We start from the raw sequence: 16,616 nt of genomic DNA, 5'->3' as shown, positions 1-16,616 counted from the left end.
ACACTAGTAATGGAACCAATGATTCAGAATATTTTTTTGTTCCGAGTCAATACGAATTTGACAACACTGTAGCAATTTTGAATGTCACTTTGGCGGCAAAACTCAAAATTGACACTTGTATTTTGCACAAATGCTTTACACCAACCTTTTACATTTATTTATATCCTTTATTTCCTGTTCAGCTTGTTTCTCATCTCCTCACCCTATTTTACCGCACCATATACACCTAATGGAGATGAAAACATACGCTACCTACGATCAATGCAATTTTTCTCTGATTGCCCCCAAGAAAGTGATAAACCCCTACAAGAAGGAAATTGAAAACTTGGTGCAACAGAAACCTTTCGGAACATTTTGCCTGAAATGTGCAACGTGCTTGGCAGTTGCAGACCAGGTGGGTGGTAATTTATTTCCTTATCATAGATCGAAATGAGGTGTTCTTGTTTTCAGATAGCTCTTACTATAAGAAGAATATTGGAAAATTCGAAAACTGAAAACATGGGACAAGATTTTGCGAATGAAAAGCTTTCAGAAGAAATAAATGACCTGTGCACTAGTGGATTTAAAAAGTGGGTATCTTTTCTATTACGAAGACAAAGAGCAAATAGTAGTTTGATAATAATAATGCTTTCAACATAACAGAAATGATAAGATATGTTAAATATAGAATGAAATATATACATACTTTCATATTATACATACTGACAGATATACTCGTAAGTTCACAGTCCTCAAGTTGATTCAAATATTCTACTGTACTGTAGAAGCAACCATTAAATTCATATAGTGACTTGTTTTCAAAACTGATTACAAAACACCAACACGTTTCACTATATGGTAGCTTCTTTGAGTATAGTTTATTCTATATGATACTTTACTAAGCTACACATATCTACAAAGATTTCACTCGATGTCGTACAAACTCAAATCACGAGTATCCGGCTCGAAAGACCAAAATTATGTTGAGTTTCAATATACGTGGACTGTATTTCCGGTGACATGAATTTGAATGTTGTCCTTTTGAATCGAACTGTGCTTACCTCGAGAATTTCAAAACTCTGTTTCAGTTTCCATTTACGGAAGTACAATCAAAGTAATCTAGTTACCAATAAATTGAAATGTACAGAACACGTCATCACAAACATGGATGGAAATTGGACAAAAAAGTAACTTATTCATACCTTATCAAGATGGATATTATTGTTGAATATTTTTCGTTCCAGGTTACGAGAAAAATGCAAGTTATACACTTCTTACATGGACCTGAGCCATATTAGTAATGATTATGTGAATAAAACAGATGAGCTCACTAAAAACTTGTGCAGGTAGGATTTTGTAACTTCCCCATTTATGAAATTTACAAAGCTTTTTCAGTGGTTCTGGAGTTTTCAGAGATTGTCACAATATAGAATTGGGAGAACTAAAAAAAATTTTCAGTGAACTGGAATGCGGCGAAGATTGAACTTGTCAAAAATGGGTAAAGAGTCTAGTGTCACAGAATCAAAGTTATAATGTGCTACAACACAAAACCTTTTATATTATTTTCTTACAAAACTTATTTATGTAAAACTACATAAGAACTATCAAAAGATCACATCCACACAATTTTATTTCTTGTGAATTCCAATTGTAACGTATTTCTTCATCCCAATTCAGATGGTTTGACTTCAGTAGTGGTGGCTCCCTTCTGAGTACTTTTCTGAAGTAAGTTTTTGCTGAACCACGACGGCCTCTCCCTCTTCATTTCTACAATTCTCTTTCCTTCGAAGAACTCCTCTGGTTCACCATCCTTTTCGCCTTCATAGAGCACTACTACTTCTTTTTCCACGGGCTCTAGTTTCAATTCGTTTTGTATGGCATCCTGCATCGCTTTGGTTTCATCAATGACCTTCTTGTAACAAGTTGCTGAAAACACATGTAATGATAAAAGGTGAAGTTGGAACCTCCTCTTGTTTTACATTTTTGCACATACATATGACGCAGTGCAACGATAAGCGGGAAAGGGGGATAAATAGGCAAACCTACAGAAGATCAAGTCTGTGCATAGGGAATCAGACGGAGAGGTTCAATTGAATCTGGAGTTGATAATGATAATATAACATAGTACATATAAAGAATATAAAATATCTAAATAAACAATACCCAAGTCTATAGTTGATACAAGTAATATGTCTATAATATAACATTAATTATTTGAAAAAATGTAAGGAGACGAAATATAGGAATACAAATATGCTTCACCTTGTTATGGATGGAATAACTGTTTCAAATAGAAGTTAAGTTATTGATAAAATAATGATGTGACTGTCATACATGGTTAAAATATTTTACGAGTGAGTATTTCATAATTTCTGATACAAAAAGTTTATATAATGTTCTAAAATTTTAATATTAATATAAGTTACAAAAAGGATTTGAAGCTTTATAACTCCTATTTAATTATTTGCGAGCGCTTTCGACAGCTAGTCGTGCTGTCATCTACAAGGCTCTACTCAAACTGAACGTGTCACCCTCTTGTTTGTCCTTTTATGCGGTCTAAACGCCATAGTTCAAGTACTTTAGGTAAATTTGTCTGTATTTGGGTTACACCAGGTAATATTCTTTGTGTTGGATACAGGCACCTAAAGTACCTGAACTAAGGCGTTCGGACCGCATAAAAGGACAAACAAGAGGGTGGCACGTTCAGTTTTAGTAGAGCCTTGATGATGACAGCACGACCAGCTGTCGAAAGCGCTCGCATATAATTGAATAGGAGTTATAAAGCTTCAAATCCTTTTTGTAACCTATAATTATATTAAAATACTGAAAATGAAGGAAAATTAGTTGCATCATTCAAAATGTTCTAAAAGTATTCAACAACTATTCCAGTGGAATTCACCACATTTTTTAGAGTATCATTAGGGATTAGGGTTAGTAGGTGATTTCGTCACCCTCTAAGTACTCCAACATTGTTCAAAAATTTCCAAAATATTAATGAAAAATAAATTGGATCCACTCCCCTCGGAAGTAATCAATATTATAAGTTCATAAGAGCTTTTTTTATTCAAAAATTCGTGAAAATTCAACTAGAGAAAACCCTGTATGCTGATTTGGGACCATTAGTCACTCCTTCCGGAACAACAGACACTCCCATTACAATTTTTTATAAAAACAACATGAAAACATTGCAAATACTCACGACACAGTACTCCTGCTTCATGATCGTCCCCGCAAACGTTGCAAGTCCTCAAATCGGTCCTGGGAGTGAGAATTTTCATAATATAGTCGGGATGCCCATATCTCCTTTTCATCCTCTTCTCCAAGGATCTCCTGCTTTTCGGCTGGGCCCACAGGAAGCCATCGCCTATCACGTCCTTCAGCGACCATTGGGGGCCCTTCTGGGGCAGACGATCGACTTCGATACCAGCGAGGCAAAACGCATCTGTCAAAAAGTGAGGTTACGTGACAAAATTGTCGAAAAACGTATGATGATTACGAGATGTAATGTTATGTAATTGCGAGATTACCTGGCGGATGTCCGAAAGCGAATATTAAAGACTGTTTGAGTCTTTGAACGGCTACGTTGATCCGCGTAATCAGTGAGACGGACATTTTCTTGGAGGTTAGGTGGACCGTACTTCGTAATCTGCCGTAGTCACAGAGTGGGACTAGGCGGGCCTAGCGCGACCAGGTGGACTGTGGAAAGGTGGTACAACGTGCTTCTTCACAAAAGATTGCCGTCTCACAACAGTCTTGGCGATGGCTTCTATAAGGTCTGGTAGAATTTGTGCTCGGGTGCACGAGAAACTGTGTCAGTGGGGACATTCACAAATCATCACGAAAAGACCGACGTGTGTGCGCGAAAAATTTGGATTTCAAACGCCGAACAGGAACTTTGTGCAGGACACCACACAGGTTAGATTTTTTATTTTTTTTTTTTAATCATAGACGCAGTATTTCCAACCAACCCTCTTGGCTGATTTTTGTCTTTATTGGCTCATTAAAAATTGCTGGTCGATTCGATTGAAGAAAGCAGCATCGAGCAAGCGAAAATAAAAGTGAATCTTTACATTTACATAAAAATAACTTTTACTTTTTCGCGTTGTCGGCTATTCGAAAGTTTCATTGATGATGCGTTTATTGTATTAATTTCTCGTCCTAGATACTCGGCTGTATACACACAAACGAGAAAAGCTGTCTTACGAGATCGAACACCTGTTAGAGGAGATGCGTCAACTGTTTTTGGCTTTTACTTTCGATGGAAAGTGAGAGTTATGAGTAAAATACTGAATCCACAAGAGTGAATAATTCAGAAGATATACTTGTTGTGTTGAAACGTTGTTATACATACTCGTACTTAAGATCGCATTCTAAAATATCAGGCCCTGCCTTTCCTTTTGTTTTGAATGAGGCTCTGTCGAGATATTGAACCGAAGTCATTTTTTATGGAGGAAATCAGAGTTCTCTCTGGGTATTTTCACCTTCCACAATCTGAACAAATATGAAAATTGTGGATAGTGAGTGAAAGTATACAAAAAAAGGCCGATAAAAACTCCTAAAGACGTGAGAAATTCTAAAACATAGCATCAAACTGAAAATTAGAGACAATTTTAAGTACCTCAGGGAATCATATTGGGACCAGTAAAATTTTTGCCATTCATATATACATGATAGTGGCTTTAATTTACTAATAAGCGTGTTTATACCTCTTTCATTATGTTAATATTTTTTCATGAGAACGTATCAAAAATTGTGATTTATTAAATACACCGTGGATGTTTTATGCTGTTTTCAAATCCTCTTTTTCATCTATTGGTACCAAAAATAGAGGCTTGAGAATTATCGATTACAAGTTGGATCGATAAAAAATTTACTCCGAAATATACTTGTGGAAATACGCAATAAAACACTTACTTTTATACCTATAGTCTATTTTTTTATACAAGTGGAAAAGGAAAATAAAACAGTTGAAGTTTGCATCTAATCAGAGAAAGCTCTTGTTTGAATGATCTCTTTTACCCAGTACATCGAAGAGAGATAGCTATACAAATGTGGGTTTTCGACAATTTATTTATATTATGAGTTGTTTTGACAGTTTAAGTTTTTTACTTGTTGTTTATTGAAAAGTTTCCATACAACACAAATACTTGTTTTCACAATTAATAAACTGTGGATGTTTTATATTTCCCGGTAAGGACATTTTTATATCCTGATTATACCTACAATGAAACCTCAACTTTTGAATGGCTCTGTATATGTTCGGCATAATGGAATATTTAAATTGCCAGTTATCGAAGTTGAAAAAATTGAATATAAATTACGAGATAAAATATGTTTTCACAGAATAATGAATGAAGTACTGACGAATTTCAAGAAATTGGCCCAGAATTGTAATATTACTGAACTTCAAAAATAAAGCAGTTCTTCCAGAAAATGTTAGATTATTCGGAACACCCACATCAGTTGTAGACAACTGTACTTTTCTTTTTTTTTATGAACTTCAAGCAATTTTTTTCGTACAATTGTGAATCAAAGCATAGCAAAATGAGTATAAAAGTATGTGCATTGGAAATTTATATTCGCAGGCCCCTAACTAACTAACTATTTAGGTGCTCCTAGAAAAATAATATTCTGCTGCCTTTTACACTAACACCGTAAAGTCACTGAAATTGACGTTTATTGCCAAGTGAAGAAGAAATACTTTTCTGTCGGGCTGCTAAGCATACTAGTTGATGTGAGTTTCTTTATCTTCTAGAGAGAAAATTGTCCGCTCTGCTTGCTCATCCTCCTAGATTGGGCCCCGTGTCTATTTCTACAACAATTGTAGATTTTTCAAATGTTTGTTGTGTTAAGAACGCTTTCCGCTTATTCGAAACGTGTTTTTGATTACTCGAAATTTGTTCAGTATGAGAGAATACATTTCGGTGACCATCTGCCGTGAAAGTATGTTTCGAGGTACAGTGTAATAACAAAGGCAGTTACCACTCTTATTCTACAATATTCTAGGATTTTAACGAACCAGAGTAATAACTTGTCTAAAATGTAATAAACTTTCTTTAACATCGAGTTGTGCAATATAGATTCTTACACTACTTTCTTTTTTTTTTAGTTTATATTTCAATATACACAGCCTGCCTTTAATAATAAGATGAAATTTCATCTCACTTAAAAACTTTTAATTTATTCATCTATTTCTATTTTGCCAATCTTCAGAGTAGCCCCCTTCAGATATTATACACTTATGCCAGCAGTTTTTTCAATCCTTAAAGTAAATCTGATATGCACTTTTTGGCATATCAGCTCTCTCGGCAGTTTGTTCAACTTGCAGCAATACATAATTTAAAAACTAAATATAACATAACTAATACTGCTGAAAAAACTATATCACTATGGCATCCGTGGAATTACTCAGTGGTTCGAAAATTATCTCACAGGAAGAAGTCAGATTGTGAAAACCTCATCATCCTCATCAGAAGGCGAAATAAAAAATGGCTTACCACAAGGTTCAATACTGGGACCGATACTTTTCCTGCTATACATAAACGATTTAGCATCTATCGATATAAAAGGAAAATTCACCCTATTTGCTGATGACACCACAATATTGTGGCGTGATAAAACTTTATGTAATCTACACGAGAATATAAGTGCAGACATAAAAAAAATAAAAAGTGGTGCGGCTCTAATCTGCTGTCTTTCAATGTTTCCAAAACAAATTCAATATCATTCCGCTGCTTTATTGACAGCATTCCTTTACCAACACAGGACGCGGACAGGATAATTGAAAACAGACCTAGTACCAAATTTTTGGGGGTAATAATTGACAATAAACTCAAATTCGCTGATCACATTGTAACCCTCAATAAAAAGCTAGCTTCAGGGTGTTTTGCAGTGAGAATAACATGTTCTTTGGGCAATAAAGCATATTATTATTATTATAAGTACAGACATGTGTTTCCTGTGAATATTTTAAGGTGTCTCTTTTTGATTTCTGTTCAGTAATTCTGAATGAATGGAATGTCTACTTGAAATTAATTAAGGCATAAGTCACTTCAAATATAAAATTAGGTAAATATGGGTCAAATTCCAGTCATTGTTCTGGCAAAACTGTCACAAAAATAATAGTAATTAATTTTCCTACACGACTGTCTCTGTGTTCATGGAAAACAGTCGGAATTCAGTATTTTTTCCTCATTATACTTGACTGATCATTACCATTATCGTTATCATTCTCACCAAAGTCGAATTCATCAAGGTACTTAAAATATGGCATTAATTTGGCCCTATCGTTTCTTTTAACCTTCAGACAGAGATAAGGTAATATTTTTAGATTTCTCTTCATTTATATTTTGGAATTAATAAATTAACCCAAAGAACCGGGGTGCACCTTTTGCAGTGCACATGATACTGATATTTGATATTGTTCACAAGTTGAAATGGTGAAAAATAGAGATAATGGTCAGAAAAATACGAAAAATGTGCTAAAACCGTTTTTTAGCACATAAAAAATTGCAAAAGTTGTAAACAAATTAAGATATCAAAAAAAGTATTCAGGTTTTTGCAAATATTTCAAAAACTATAAAGAATCAAATAATTTGAAAATAAGATACTCGTAGAGGGGGAAATTTCCAAAGAAAAGTCTCGCTTCCTGAAACTCTATCTCTATTATTTATGATCTCAATTCAACGCCGAAAATAGGCCTCCGCGGGTGAATTTGGGGATGCGGACGCAGTATCTGAAGCGAGTTCGTCACAAAAAATACAATTTTTCATATTTTAATATTCATTTAAAAATTTACAATAATTATGATTCACGCTGAATACTACTTATAAGAAATAGATTCTTGTTGAAAAAAATCTTGGAAGTTTATTATTGAAATGGCTTTTGGAAGATTTCTGATGTGAAATGACTGCTATTTTCAGTATTTTCACCTTGTTACTTCCAGTATCTTGAATGAAACAACATAAATAAATGCTAATAGCCTACCATTATTGCAAGTTGTGAATTTTCAGTAAGTAAAACATTACGATTTGGTTTTGGCAGCTTAACGGTGAAACTAGCAGAACCCACCGATATTTAAAAAAAACAATAAGGTGAGGAATAGGGGAAAAAGGAGTCTGAAATTTACCTAGAATTATGGTGCAGTATTTTTTGTGTGGCAAAAAGAGCGAAAAATTCGAGAATTGAGTACAAAATTAACCTTGAATTATATCCAGCAGCTATATCTGCCGGTTTGAAACTTCATTCTTTCAAAATATAGGTACTGTCATCTAAATCTCCTTCAGCAACCGACGTACATCTCCATCCACCATGGCGCTAGTTTGGACTTCCATTGTCTAATAAAATGATTTGAAATCCCTAAAACAACTAAAAAAGTAGAATTAAAAATGAATAGCTGAAATTAACAATTATATTTAGCAAAAATAACCTGAAATGAAAGAATAGTGAAATAAAATACAAGTAAAAATTGATTCGATTGAACAAAAAATAAAAATAAAAATATAAAGAAATAAAAATGAAAAAAAAAAAAATTAAAAGTTGAGAGATTCTAAACCACGTTAGTTCACGACGTTTCGATTGTTAATATCTACAATCGTTTTCGGGTGATGACCGTCATCACCTTTTATTTTTATTTCCATTTTTACTTCTTTATATTTTTATTTTTTGTTAAATCGTTCTATTTTTACTTGTATTTTATTTTACTATTTTCTCATTTCAGGTTATTTTTGCTTAATATAATTGTTAATTTCAGCTATTCATTTTTAATTCTCCTTTTTTAGTTGTTTCAGGGATTTCAAATCATTTTATATATTAGACAATGGAAGTCCGAACTAGTGCAGTTCTTGTTTTTGGTCAACAGTGAGCTCGCGCGGCACCCATTTTGAACAGAGCTTTTTTATAGTCAAATGCTCATGCTATATAAAGCCAATACGTTCTTTTTATATCTTCACAATGTCAGCTTACTCACACAACTTCACTTTTCGATCATTCAAAACGATATTGTGGATTTTTTTATGTTTTCTGGTGTTACTGCCTCATTTGAACGTCCACTGTGTTCTGCATCATCGGTGTCTTTATGACCACGTTTGAAGTCAGCAAACCAACGTTTATTTGTTGTTTCTGATGAAGTGGAGTCCTTATAACACATTTCAAGCCATTGCTTTGCTTGAACGTCATTTTTTTCCATCAAAAAGCAGTGTAAAATTAAAACATGAGATTGTTTTTGATCCATTGTTTTGAAAATAACAAAAGTGGTGTCATTCTTAGCACAATTACTCACAAGCCTATCAGTACCAACTGAAAAAGCGGTTAATTCAATAAGACTAACGCCATCTATGTGTTAGCCCGAGACTTTTCAGCCCTTGTAGTATAAATAGGTCTAACTTGGATGTGAAATTCAGTCTTTACCACCTCCTGAGGATGTTGACTTAGTTAGCGAAACATGCGTCGAGACAGTGTTTTCTTTAGAACAAAAAGAACTCGAACGCATTGATTATTTGCCGGAAGATTCCGTGCTGGCATTCATTCACTTTCTCGACGTTCCATCTTTGTCATGGCGACGATGACGTCCACTTTCTTTTTCCTATTCTTGTGCTCAATCGCAAAGCATTTAAAAAGTAAAACCGTTCGGTTTACTGTAATGATGAACTCGCAATAGGTGGCATTGACCTTCAGCACGTACCGGGTGAATCTCCAGAAAGGTTGCACCGCGATCGGGACGGGCCGTAGGGACACGCACGTGTGTTTCCACCTGGAGGGTTTTTTTATGGGCGTTGCGAGATTTTTCACGCAGAGCCGGCTTCAGGACTCAAGGATACAGTGTGTGTCACATCAAGTCTCCATTGGAAGTTTGAGATGATAGAGCGAAGTTATCAAAAGGTGTTTCGAAAAGAAATTTCAGATAGTGATGCTGAATTGAGTATCTAGTTACACAGGAGTCTTTTAGGATGCAGTGACAAGAAAGGAATTGGATACACCAGTTGGAGACAATTTGTATTTCACTAAAGCAAATTCAAATCCAAGATAGAGTGGATGTAAACATTGACATGCCCTACGCACGTGATATTGAAAATCCCAAGAATTGGCCAGGGTCGTATTCAGAACCAACATCTTGTTGATCGCAAATGATATATCATACTTAGGAAAACTTTTTTTATAATAACGAGTGAAATGCACAAGTTTTGCAGTTTAACGAGAAAAATGCAGATAATATGTGTAATATAAAAAGATTTTCATTGCATTTTTCACAGCGCACTCAAGTATTATATGAAAAGAGACGTAATTATTTCCTTATTGATAATTTTTATTTTATGTAAAATCAAAAGGAATATTAATCAAAATTATTCAACTGGATGAATTTGTCTCTTCATCAGTAGTGTCATCCTCACCAATCTGAATTATCAGTGGCTCGATTTGTGCCTCTATTATGTTATCAAGCTTCCACATCTTTGTCTCGACTTCCGATATCACATGCCGAACATACTTCTCCCATTTCTCCGCTGTGACTCTTTTCGAAACCTCATCAAAAAATACTTTGAGATCTGCAAATTTGAACGTGGTGTTATGCTGAGCTACGAAATTCTTTACATCCGCCCATATTAACTCGATGGGATTGAGCTTGCAGTGGTATAGAGGCAGGCGAAGGACAATTTTGTTTTGGCCTGCTGCCATCTCATCGACTATATATTTTTGGTATTCAAGCTTGCGCTCCTTGACAATTTTTAGTAGCTGCACTCTTAGCATTGAGTCTTCAAAGCTAATATTCTTTGATCGCAGCCAATTTGGGATTTCAACCTTATTTGAAGACGTTGTCGGAATCTTCTCTAACCGTCGCGAATGATAAGATACATTGTCCATTACAATCACAGCATTATCCTCCAGATGGGGTAGAACTTTGGAAAACCACTGTTCGAAAGATTCACCGTGATAATCTCCAGTTTTCTTCGACTCGAAACACTACAGCCCTTCAGCAACAAACCCATTCTCATTGCCGATGTGACAAATAATAAGCCCTATTCCTTTACCTGAAATTATGAAGAGGTATGTAAGTAAATAAAACAAATACAAGGGTTACTTTTTTTATATTGAGATTGAGGCAGGTCTTAATATAGATAAATATAAGTTTACCTGATGGATTTGTTAATCCGGTGGATAGTCCATCTAGAAAGGCCCTCCTAGATGAGGTCACAGTTTCATCGATCCATACTTTAGGGGTAGTATGACCAGCATTAACCCAGGTTTCATCCATATAATAAATTGTTCTCTGTTGTTCCCTATAATATTTAATTTTGGTCAAATACTCTCTCCTCCATAACACAATTTCCTCTCTATCCAATAATAAACTATTGCGCCCTCGTTTTTTCCATACAAAATTCAAATGTTTCAATACTTTATGGAATGTTGACCGCTTAAAACTTGGCAATAAAACATCTTCATTTATTTCTTTGAGTACTTTGTCTATCGTGGGTATTTCATTTCTGAAAAAGTACTCATGCACTTTCCTCCTTATTGCATGTTTATCAGCATCATTTATTGATTTCATAATGGTTTGACGATTCTGATTTGTATTCGTTTTCAATGAAACCTTTCTGGCTTCCCACCGGTAGGACCTTCGCCACCACTTTCACGGATAGCATCATAATATTTCAACAAATTCAATACAGAAAAAAATTATTTTGAAATACCGTATAAAAATCCTTTCTGTATTTTTTTAATTCAGACTTGTCAGGCAGACGTGATGGAGGGCTTTGTTTTATAATATGTTGTGATGGTGGCACTTTTCTCAAAATGAGAATAAAAATTATTATTACTAAACATTACATAAATCTGAGACCGTCCATGACTTTTTGAATAAATTAATTCTGTAATCGCCTGAAGCGCTTCAAGTTATACTCGTTAACATCGTATACACTATATTATGAATAGGTCCATCCTATTTTTGTCCGATTTCACTTACGAATTAACCAAAAACGAATTCCGATCTATGACCTTGGATCGATTCAAATCGATTATTATTCTTATGAAATATTGCAAAGGAATTATCCAAGATTTTCAGTGGTTCCACATTGAAGTAAGGCCCCCACGCCTGTATCAACTTTCCATGTTGCGAAATATTAATGTAGGTTATAGAATAACTGCTCATTCGAAATGCCAAAGATACTCGCGGGCATATTTTTCCGAAGGAATACAGAAAATTAATGGTAAACAGTTCCAACGTCGCGCGCTTATCGAAACCTTAAAACTATAGAAATCACAGCCAGGCGAAAAATTCACGGATGAGTGATTCAAGTCGAGTATGTAATTAGTCGAAAAAGTAGGTTTTTGGTCGAGATGAGGCACAAGGTCGCCTTCAAGTCGTCTAATTCGTTTCCTGAAATTGTGTTTTAGCTCTACTCGACTATTTCTTCATCTCTGTTGCGACATTAGAAGGCCGTGTGGATAAACAATTGAAGACGAATACCCTTCACATATTTGTATAAGTTGACTAATAATTTCTAATGAGTGTAAGCATGAGCGAAGTGATTGTGTATTTCATGTCAATTGATACACCGTATTGTCTAGAATGTAATCGGCGGACGTGTTTGAGTTTATAGTTGTCAGTTGTCAGTTGTCATCCATCGTACGGCTGTAATATTAGCTAATTGGGACGATATTCTTTTTATACAAATGCTGTTGAAGGTCGGCTTCTCTATGCTTGCCATCAGTGTTTTGATATTGTGATTATGACAGTGGCTGGACACCAACTCCACTGAGACAACCCAAATTAATATGTTAATTAAATAAAACTCAACAATACAAATAACAGATAGAAGAGACCGAAATAAATTGCCACACTTCACTGACCCACGTCTCACAAAAATAAGACAAGAATCCTTCAATTCAAACTCATCTTTGAACACGATTTATATGTGATATTCGGAAATGTCAAGATCATAATCGTAACTTATTCGTTTGATGAAATATTTGCGATTCGAATGGAAACCTTTTTTTAATTTCAATGAATTCGAAAAGAATACGCGACGTATTGATGAGCCGCGTCAAGTAGGTCGGCTAATGTTGACAAATACGAGCTCAGTCACTTACGGACTCATACATTCATACATTGTACTTTTAAACTAATGTTCTTGCTGAAATGTCTCGTTGTTCAGGTAATTAAAGTTAATCTAATTTGAGAATTGATATTTTGTTCTTATATCCTTGCATTCAGCTGAGAATATCTCGGGAAATAATATTAATGAAAACGACCTGAAAATTTTATTAGATAAATGCCCATTTTTACATGCTTTTTATCAGCTTCACCTGCATGTATGTATGTTTGTTTGTAACTCTCAAGCTCGGGATCTTATTTGACAGAATTATCGACATTATTGCTTGATCTATTCGAGGGCAGATGGCGCTGTACTTAACCTCCTTGATATATCGACATTATAGCATACGAAACTGAAAAAAATAAAAAATAAATATAACTGATGACTTTCAATATGTCTGAAATCAGAATAAATTTATTTACAAAAAATTAATTTTTTTGTAAAAAAGCGTGGTGTGCTAAATACTCATTTTTATAAATACTTAGTTAGGAGATGTTCACCAGATTGGAGCCATAATAGAAATATAATTCAAAAATATAATACCACGCTTATTTATAAGAAAACTATTATTTTTCAAATAGATTTATACTGATATCAAACTTATTAAAAGTAAACTGAAACTTTGTTGGTTCTCGTTAAAAATCGAAATTTATCGATAAAATTTTGAGGTCTTGTGATATTACCGTTTCGATTCAATATTCGATTTTTGAGTATAGTGAAGATTATAAACAAATATACCACTTTTTTTAGACATTGTCGTTCAAATTCTGTATTTAATTTTAGATACTTTTCGTTTGAATAATTTCGAATGATCCAAGACTGAATTAGAAAGAAACCACTAACATAATTGAGTCAAACGGCTTTTTCGTCTGAAGCCTCAAACCTTATAAATATTAATGTTTTATAATATTTTTGTTACCATATAAAAAACAACACCAAATACCATATTTTGTTTAGTTTTCAATAAAGGTTCGTTTATGCATCAAAATATTGGATCAGAAGTGTTTGCTCTTCCAAAGAAAGGTGCATATTTGAAAACTGTGTGATTCATTTCCACTAAACACTTTTCTGGTTGATGTTTCGTCAAAAATCGAATCGTTATTTGGCAACTTACCGAGGAATTTCATGAGCGACTAAAACTCTACGCACGTGCGCCACAAATATTTGTCTATAACAAACGTTTGTGTGAAATGCAAATATGATTCTAGAATGAATAAAATCATCCCGTCGAGCTGACAGGTGCCGCTTTGGGTGTGTCTTTATGAACTTTCACTTCGTCTGGTTTACGACATCTAGTCGTAAGTAAATTCGACACGAGCTTTATTGATGCTGTGAGAAGGTCGTCGCCAATCGATTTTAAATCACGAAAATTGGGATATTTTCGTACGGGGTATAATAATGTAACAAATTGATAAATTAACCATCTCAAACAAATTTATTTCCAACAATATTTCACTAATCACGAACTAATTTATTTATTAGAACACTTAGCAACTAACGCTCAATTCATTTCTACTATTTGAATTTCTTGTTTAGCCGCTCGATTCACTTTCAGAACTGCCCTCTTGGGTCGGGAATCCGGGCTTACATCGGTCATGGTCCTTTCTAGAGATCTGTAGTCGGTTTGGTGCTAGAATTTTACCGGCGACTCCCGACTGCATTCTTTCGCGGTGATGTCATGTGTTTGTTCGATGAGTCGGCCGACATATCGGTCAGGGGCGGCTTCAGATTTTTACAATACTCATTAAACCATCTCATGCATCTTAACATCGGTGTGTTGTAACCATAGTTAGTGCTACGATTTTCTATGCAAAAAAATGAAGGATTTCTTGTATCGTAGGATTTTACATTGAAGTTATCAGTTTCTAAAAGATAAGGGCAGTCGACTTCACCTGACAGTAGTTTGTAAATGAACGTTGTATCATGATGAAAGCGCCGTGTAGCAAGTTCAGTTAAGTTAAGTCTATTTGAAGTATTTTGAAGATTAAAGTTGGAATATGTCTTTATTTTGAAGGATACATCCTTTAGAAATCGAATTTCAACATTTTACATTTTCTCAATGTCACATCTCTAATATGGAATGCATGCAACTGAGGCATATTCCAGTGCTGATCTGACTGAAGAACAATATGAAGTTTTGAGGGTAATTATAGACCCATATCAATAATATGCAGGTTATATCTTCATTTGAAAAATCAAATGACACGACTTCAACATGCTTTTATGAAAGGTCCCTCAACAATCACCAACCTCTTCAATGTTTCCCAATGTAACTCCGAAATCTCTGATTCTACTGATGTCATATATACGGACTTCTTTAAGACTTGATCACGGATTTCTACCATCGAAATTGTACAGGTACGGCTTTTCTCTGACCCTGATCCAACTTTTTATATCACACTCCACTGATAGGCGTCAGTATGTTATATTCAATGGCTTCAAGTCCGTGGAATATGCAGCTACCTCGGGTCGTCCACAAGGAAGCAACCTAGGTCCACTTCTCTTTAACGCCTTCATAAACGACATAGTTGAGGTTATTGACATCAACTGTTTCATTTACGCTGATGACCTGAAATTATATTGTGAGATCAATGGCATCGAGGACTGTCTTCAACTCTCCCTAATGTAATGTAATGACGGACACACTAAAAAATCGTCCATTTTCATATCAATATATAATAAATGATATTCCACTTCAACGGTCTCTTACATTCACCGATCTAGGTGTTACCTTCGACACAAAACTTTCCTTCGTACCACATATTGAAGCCATTCTGTCTGCTGCAAACAGAATGTATGGATTTATTGCACGAATCTCCAAAGATTTCACGGATCCATCTATCCATCCATCTACATCGAAAACCTTATACTATGCCTTCATCAGTTCAAAATTAGAATATGCATCCACAATCTGCAAACTATCTCATCAGTTGTATACAGAGAAAGTTGAATCAGTACAACGTCGTTTCCTAAAACTTCTCTTTTATAGATCAGACAATATCTATCTACCAATTGGATTTCCCCATGATGCATTATCAGCTAGACATGCTATGAATAGCTTGAATCGCCATCGTGATTGTCACTCCACAATTTTTCTTTTGAAACTAATTAATAATTTAATTATTGATCCAAATATTCTGCAAAAACTTAATTTCAATGTACCTAGATCAACCTCTAGAGTGGTTAATTCTTCTTATCGGCCAACAACACCTACAAATATTCTAAAACGTTCACCTCTGCATAACATGTGTGTCAAATGCAATTCTGCAAGTTGTCAGCTCGACATTTTTTAACACTGTTCCATCTCTGAGATTAGGTCTTTTTACTTCAGCTAATTCTATATGTAGAAAAGAGAAATAAATCTCTCTATGTTTCTTACCACTTTTATTTACAACTAACGTTACTGCAGTTTCGTCCTATACGGACATTTTCAAACTTATACTTTATTGTATTTGCTTAGGTTGACATACAGTGGACAACACAAATATCAACTTTTTTTTCAGTGAAGCATGAAACGTTGAATATTCGGGTAAACGTTTTTTGAAATAT

General features: G+C 34.7%; 3 protein-coding genes across 5 annotated transcripts in view; 2 read left to right on the top strand and 1 right to left on the bottom strand.

The window, feature by feature from the left end:
- Window positions 1–80: 80 nt before the first annotated feature.
- Window positions 81–1,596, top strand: LOC111503538 (uncharacterized). Of its 2 annotated transcripts, none has more exons than XM_023157876.2 (5): window positions 81–394; window positions 455–569; window positions 1,068–1,166; window positions 1,224–1,325; window positions 1,375–1,596. In XM_023157876.2, the coding sequence occupies exons 1-5, from the start codon at window positions 364–366 to the stop codon at window positions 1,460–1,462; spliced, it is 435 nt and encodes a 144-aa protein (XP_023013644.2). In that variant the 5' UTR covers window positions 81–363; the 3' UTR covers window positions 1,463–1,596. The 2 variants fall into 2 exon arrangements, with proteins under 2 accessions (XP_023013644.2, XP_023013643.2); XM_023157875.2 differs by having other exon boundaries at window positions 451–569.
- Window positions 1,493–3,642, bottom strand: mRpL32 (mitochondrial ribosomal protein L32). The gene is made up of 3 exons (XM_023157878.2): window positions 3,507–3,642; window positions 3,179–3,421; window positions 1,493–1,905 (listed from the first exon to the last, which is right to left on the bottom strand). Exons 1-3 carry the CDS (start codon window positions 3,589–3,591, stop codon window positions 1,643–1,645), a joined length of 591 nt encoding a protein of 196 aa, XP_023013646.2. The 5' UTR covers window positions 3,592–3,642; the 3' UTR covers window positions 1,493–1,642.
- A 96-nt stretch (window positions 3,643–3,738) lies between these two features.
- The window catches only part of qless (decaprenyl diphosphate synthase subunit 1 qless), a 60,162-nt gene continuing 47,284 nt past the window's right edge, over window positions 3,739–16,616 (top strand). For both annotated transcript variants that reach the window (XM_074177583.1, XM_023157874.2), the window contains exon 1: window positions 3,739–3,894. In XM_074177583.1, the coding sequence (XP_074033684.1) occupies window positions 3,739–3,894 (156 nt within the window). The remainder of the gene's footprint in view (window positions 3,895–16,616) is intronic.

The sequence above is a fragment of the Leptinotarsa decemlineata genome, unplaced genomic scaffold (assembly GCF_025532065.1).
Source record: "Leptinotarsa decemlineata unplaced genomic scaffold, Ldec_3_MD MMD2_tig00002974_RagTag_RagTag, whole genome shotgun sequence".
Classification (NCBI taxonomy): domain Eukaryota; kingdom Metazoa; phylum Arthropoda; class Insecta; order Coleoptera; family Chrysomelidae; genus Leptinotarsa; species Leptinotarsa decemlineata.
Note: the sequence above shows the minus strand (reverse complement) of the source record. Positions and strands in the feature narration are given on the sequence as shown.

Coding starts and splice junctions, on each gene's coding strand:
- mRpL32 (XM_023157878.2), bottom strand. CDS start 3,591: ATGTCCGTCTCACTGATTACGCGGATCAACGTAGCCGTTCAAAGACTC. Junction 3,422..3,506: donor CGCTTTCGGACATCCGCCAG/GTAATCTCGCAA, acceptor ACTTTTTGACAG/ATGCGTTTTGCCTCGCTGGT. Junction 1,906..3,178: donor TGAAGCAGGAGTACTGTGTC/GTGAGTATTTGC, acceptor ATGTGTTTTCAG/CAACTTGTTACAAGAAGGTC.
- LOC111503538 (XM_023157875.2), top strand. CDS start 131: ATGCTTTACACCAACCTTTTACATTTATTTATATCCTTTATTTCCTGT. Junction 395..450: donor GCTTGGCAGTTGCAGACCAG/GTGGGTGGTAAT, acceptor TCTTGTTTTCAG/ATAGCTCTTACTATAAGAAG. Junction 1,167..1,223: donor GATGGAAATTGGACAAAAAA/GTAACTTATTCA, acceptor TTTTCGTTCCAG/GTTACGAGAAAAATGCAAGT.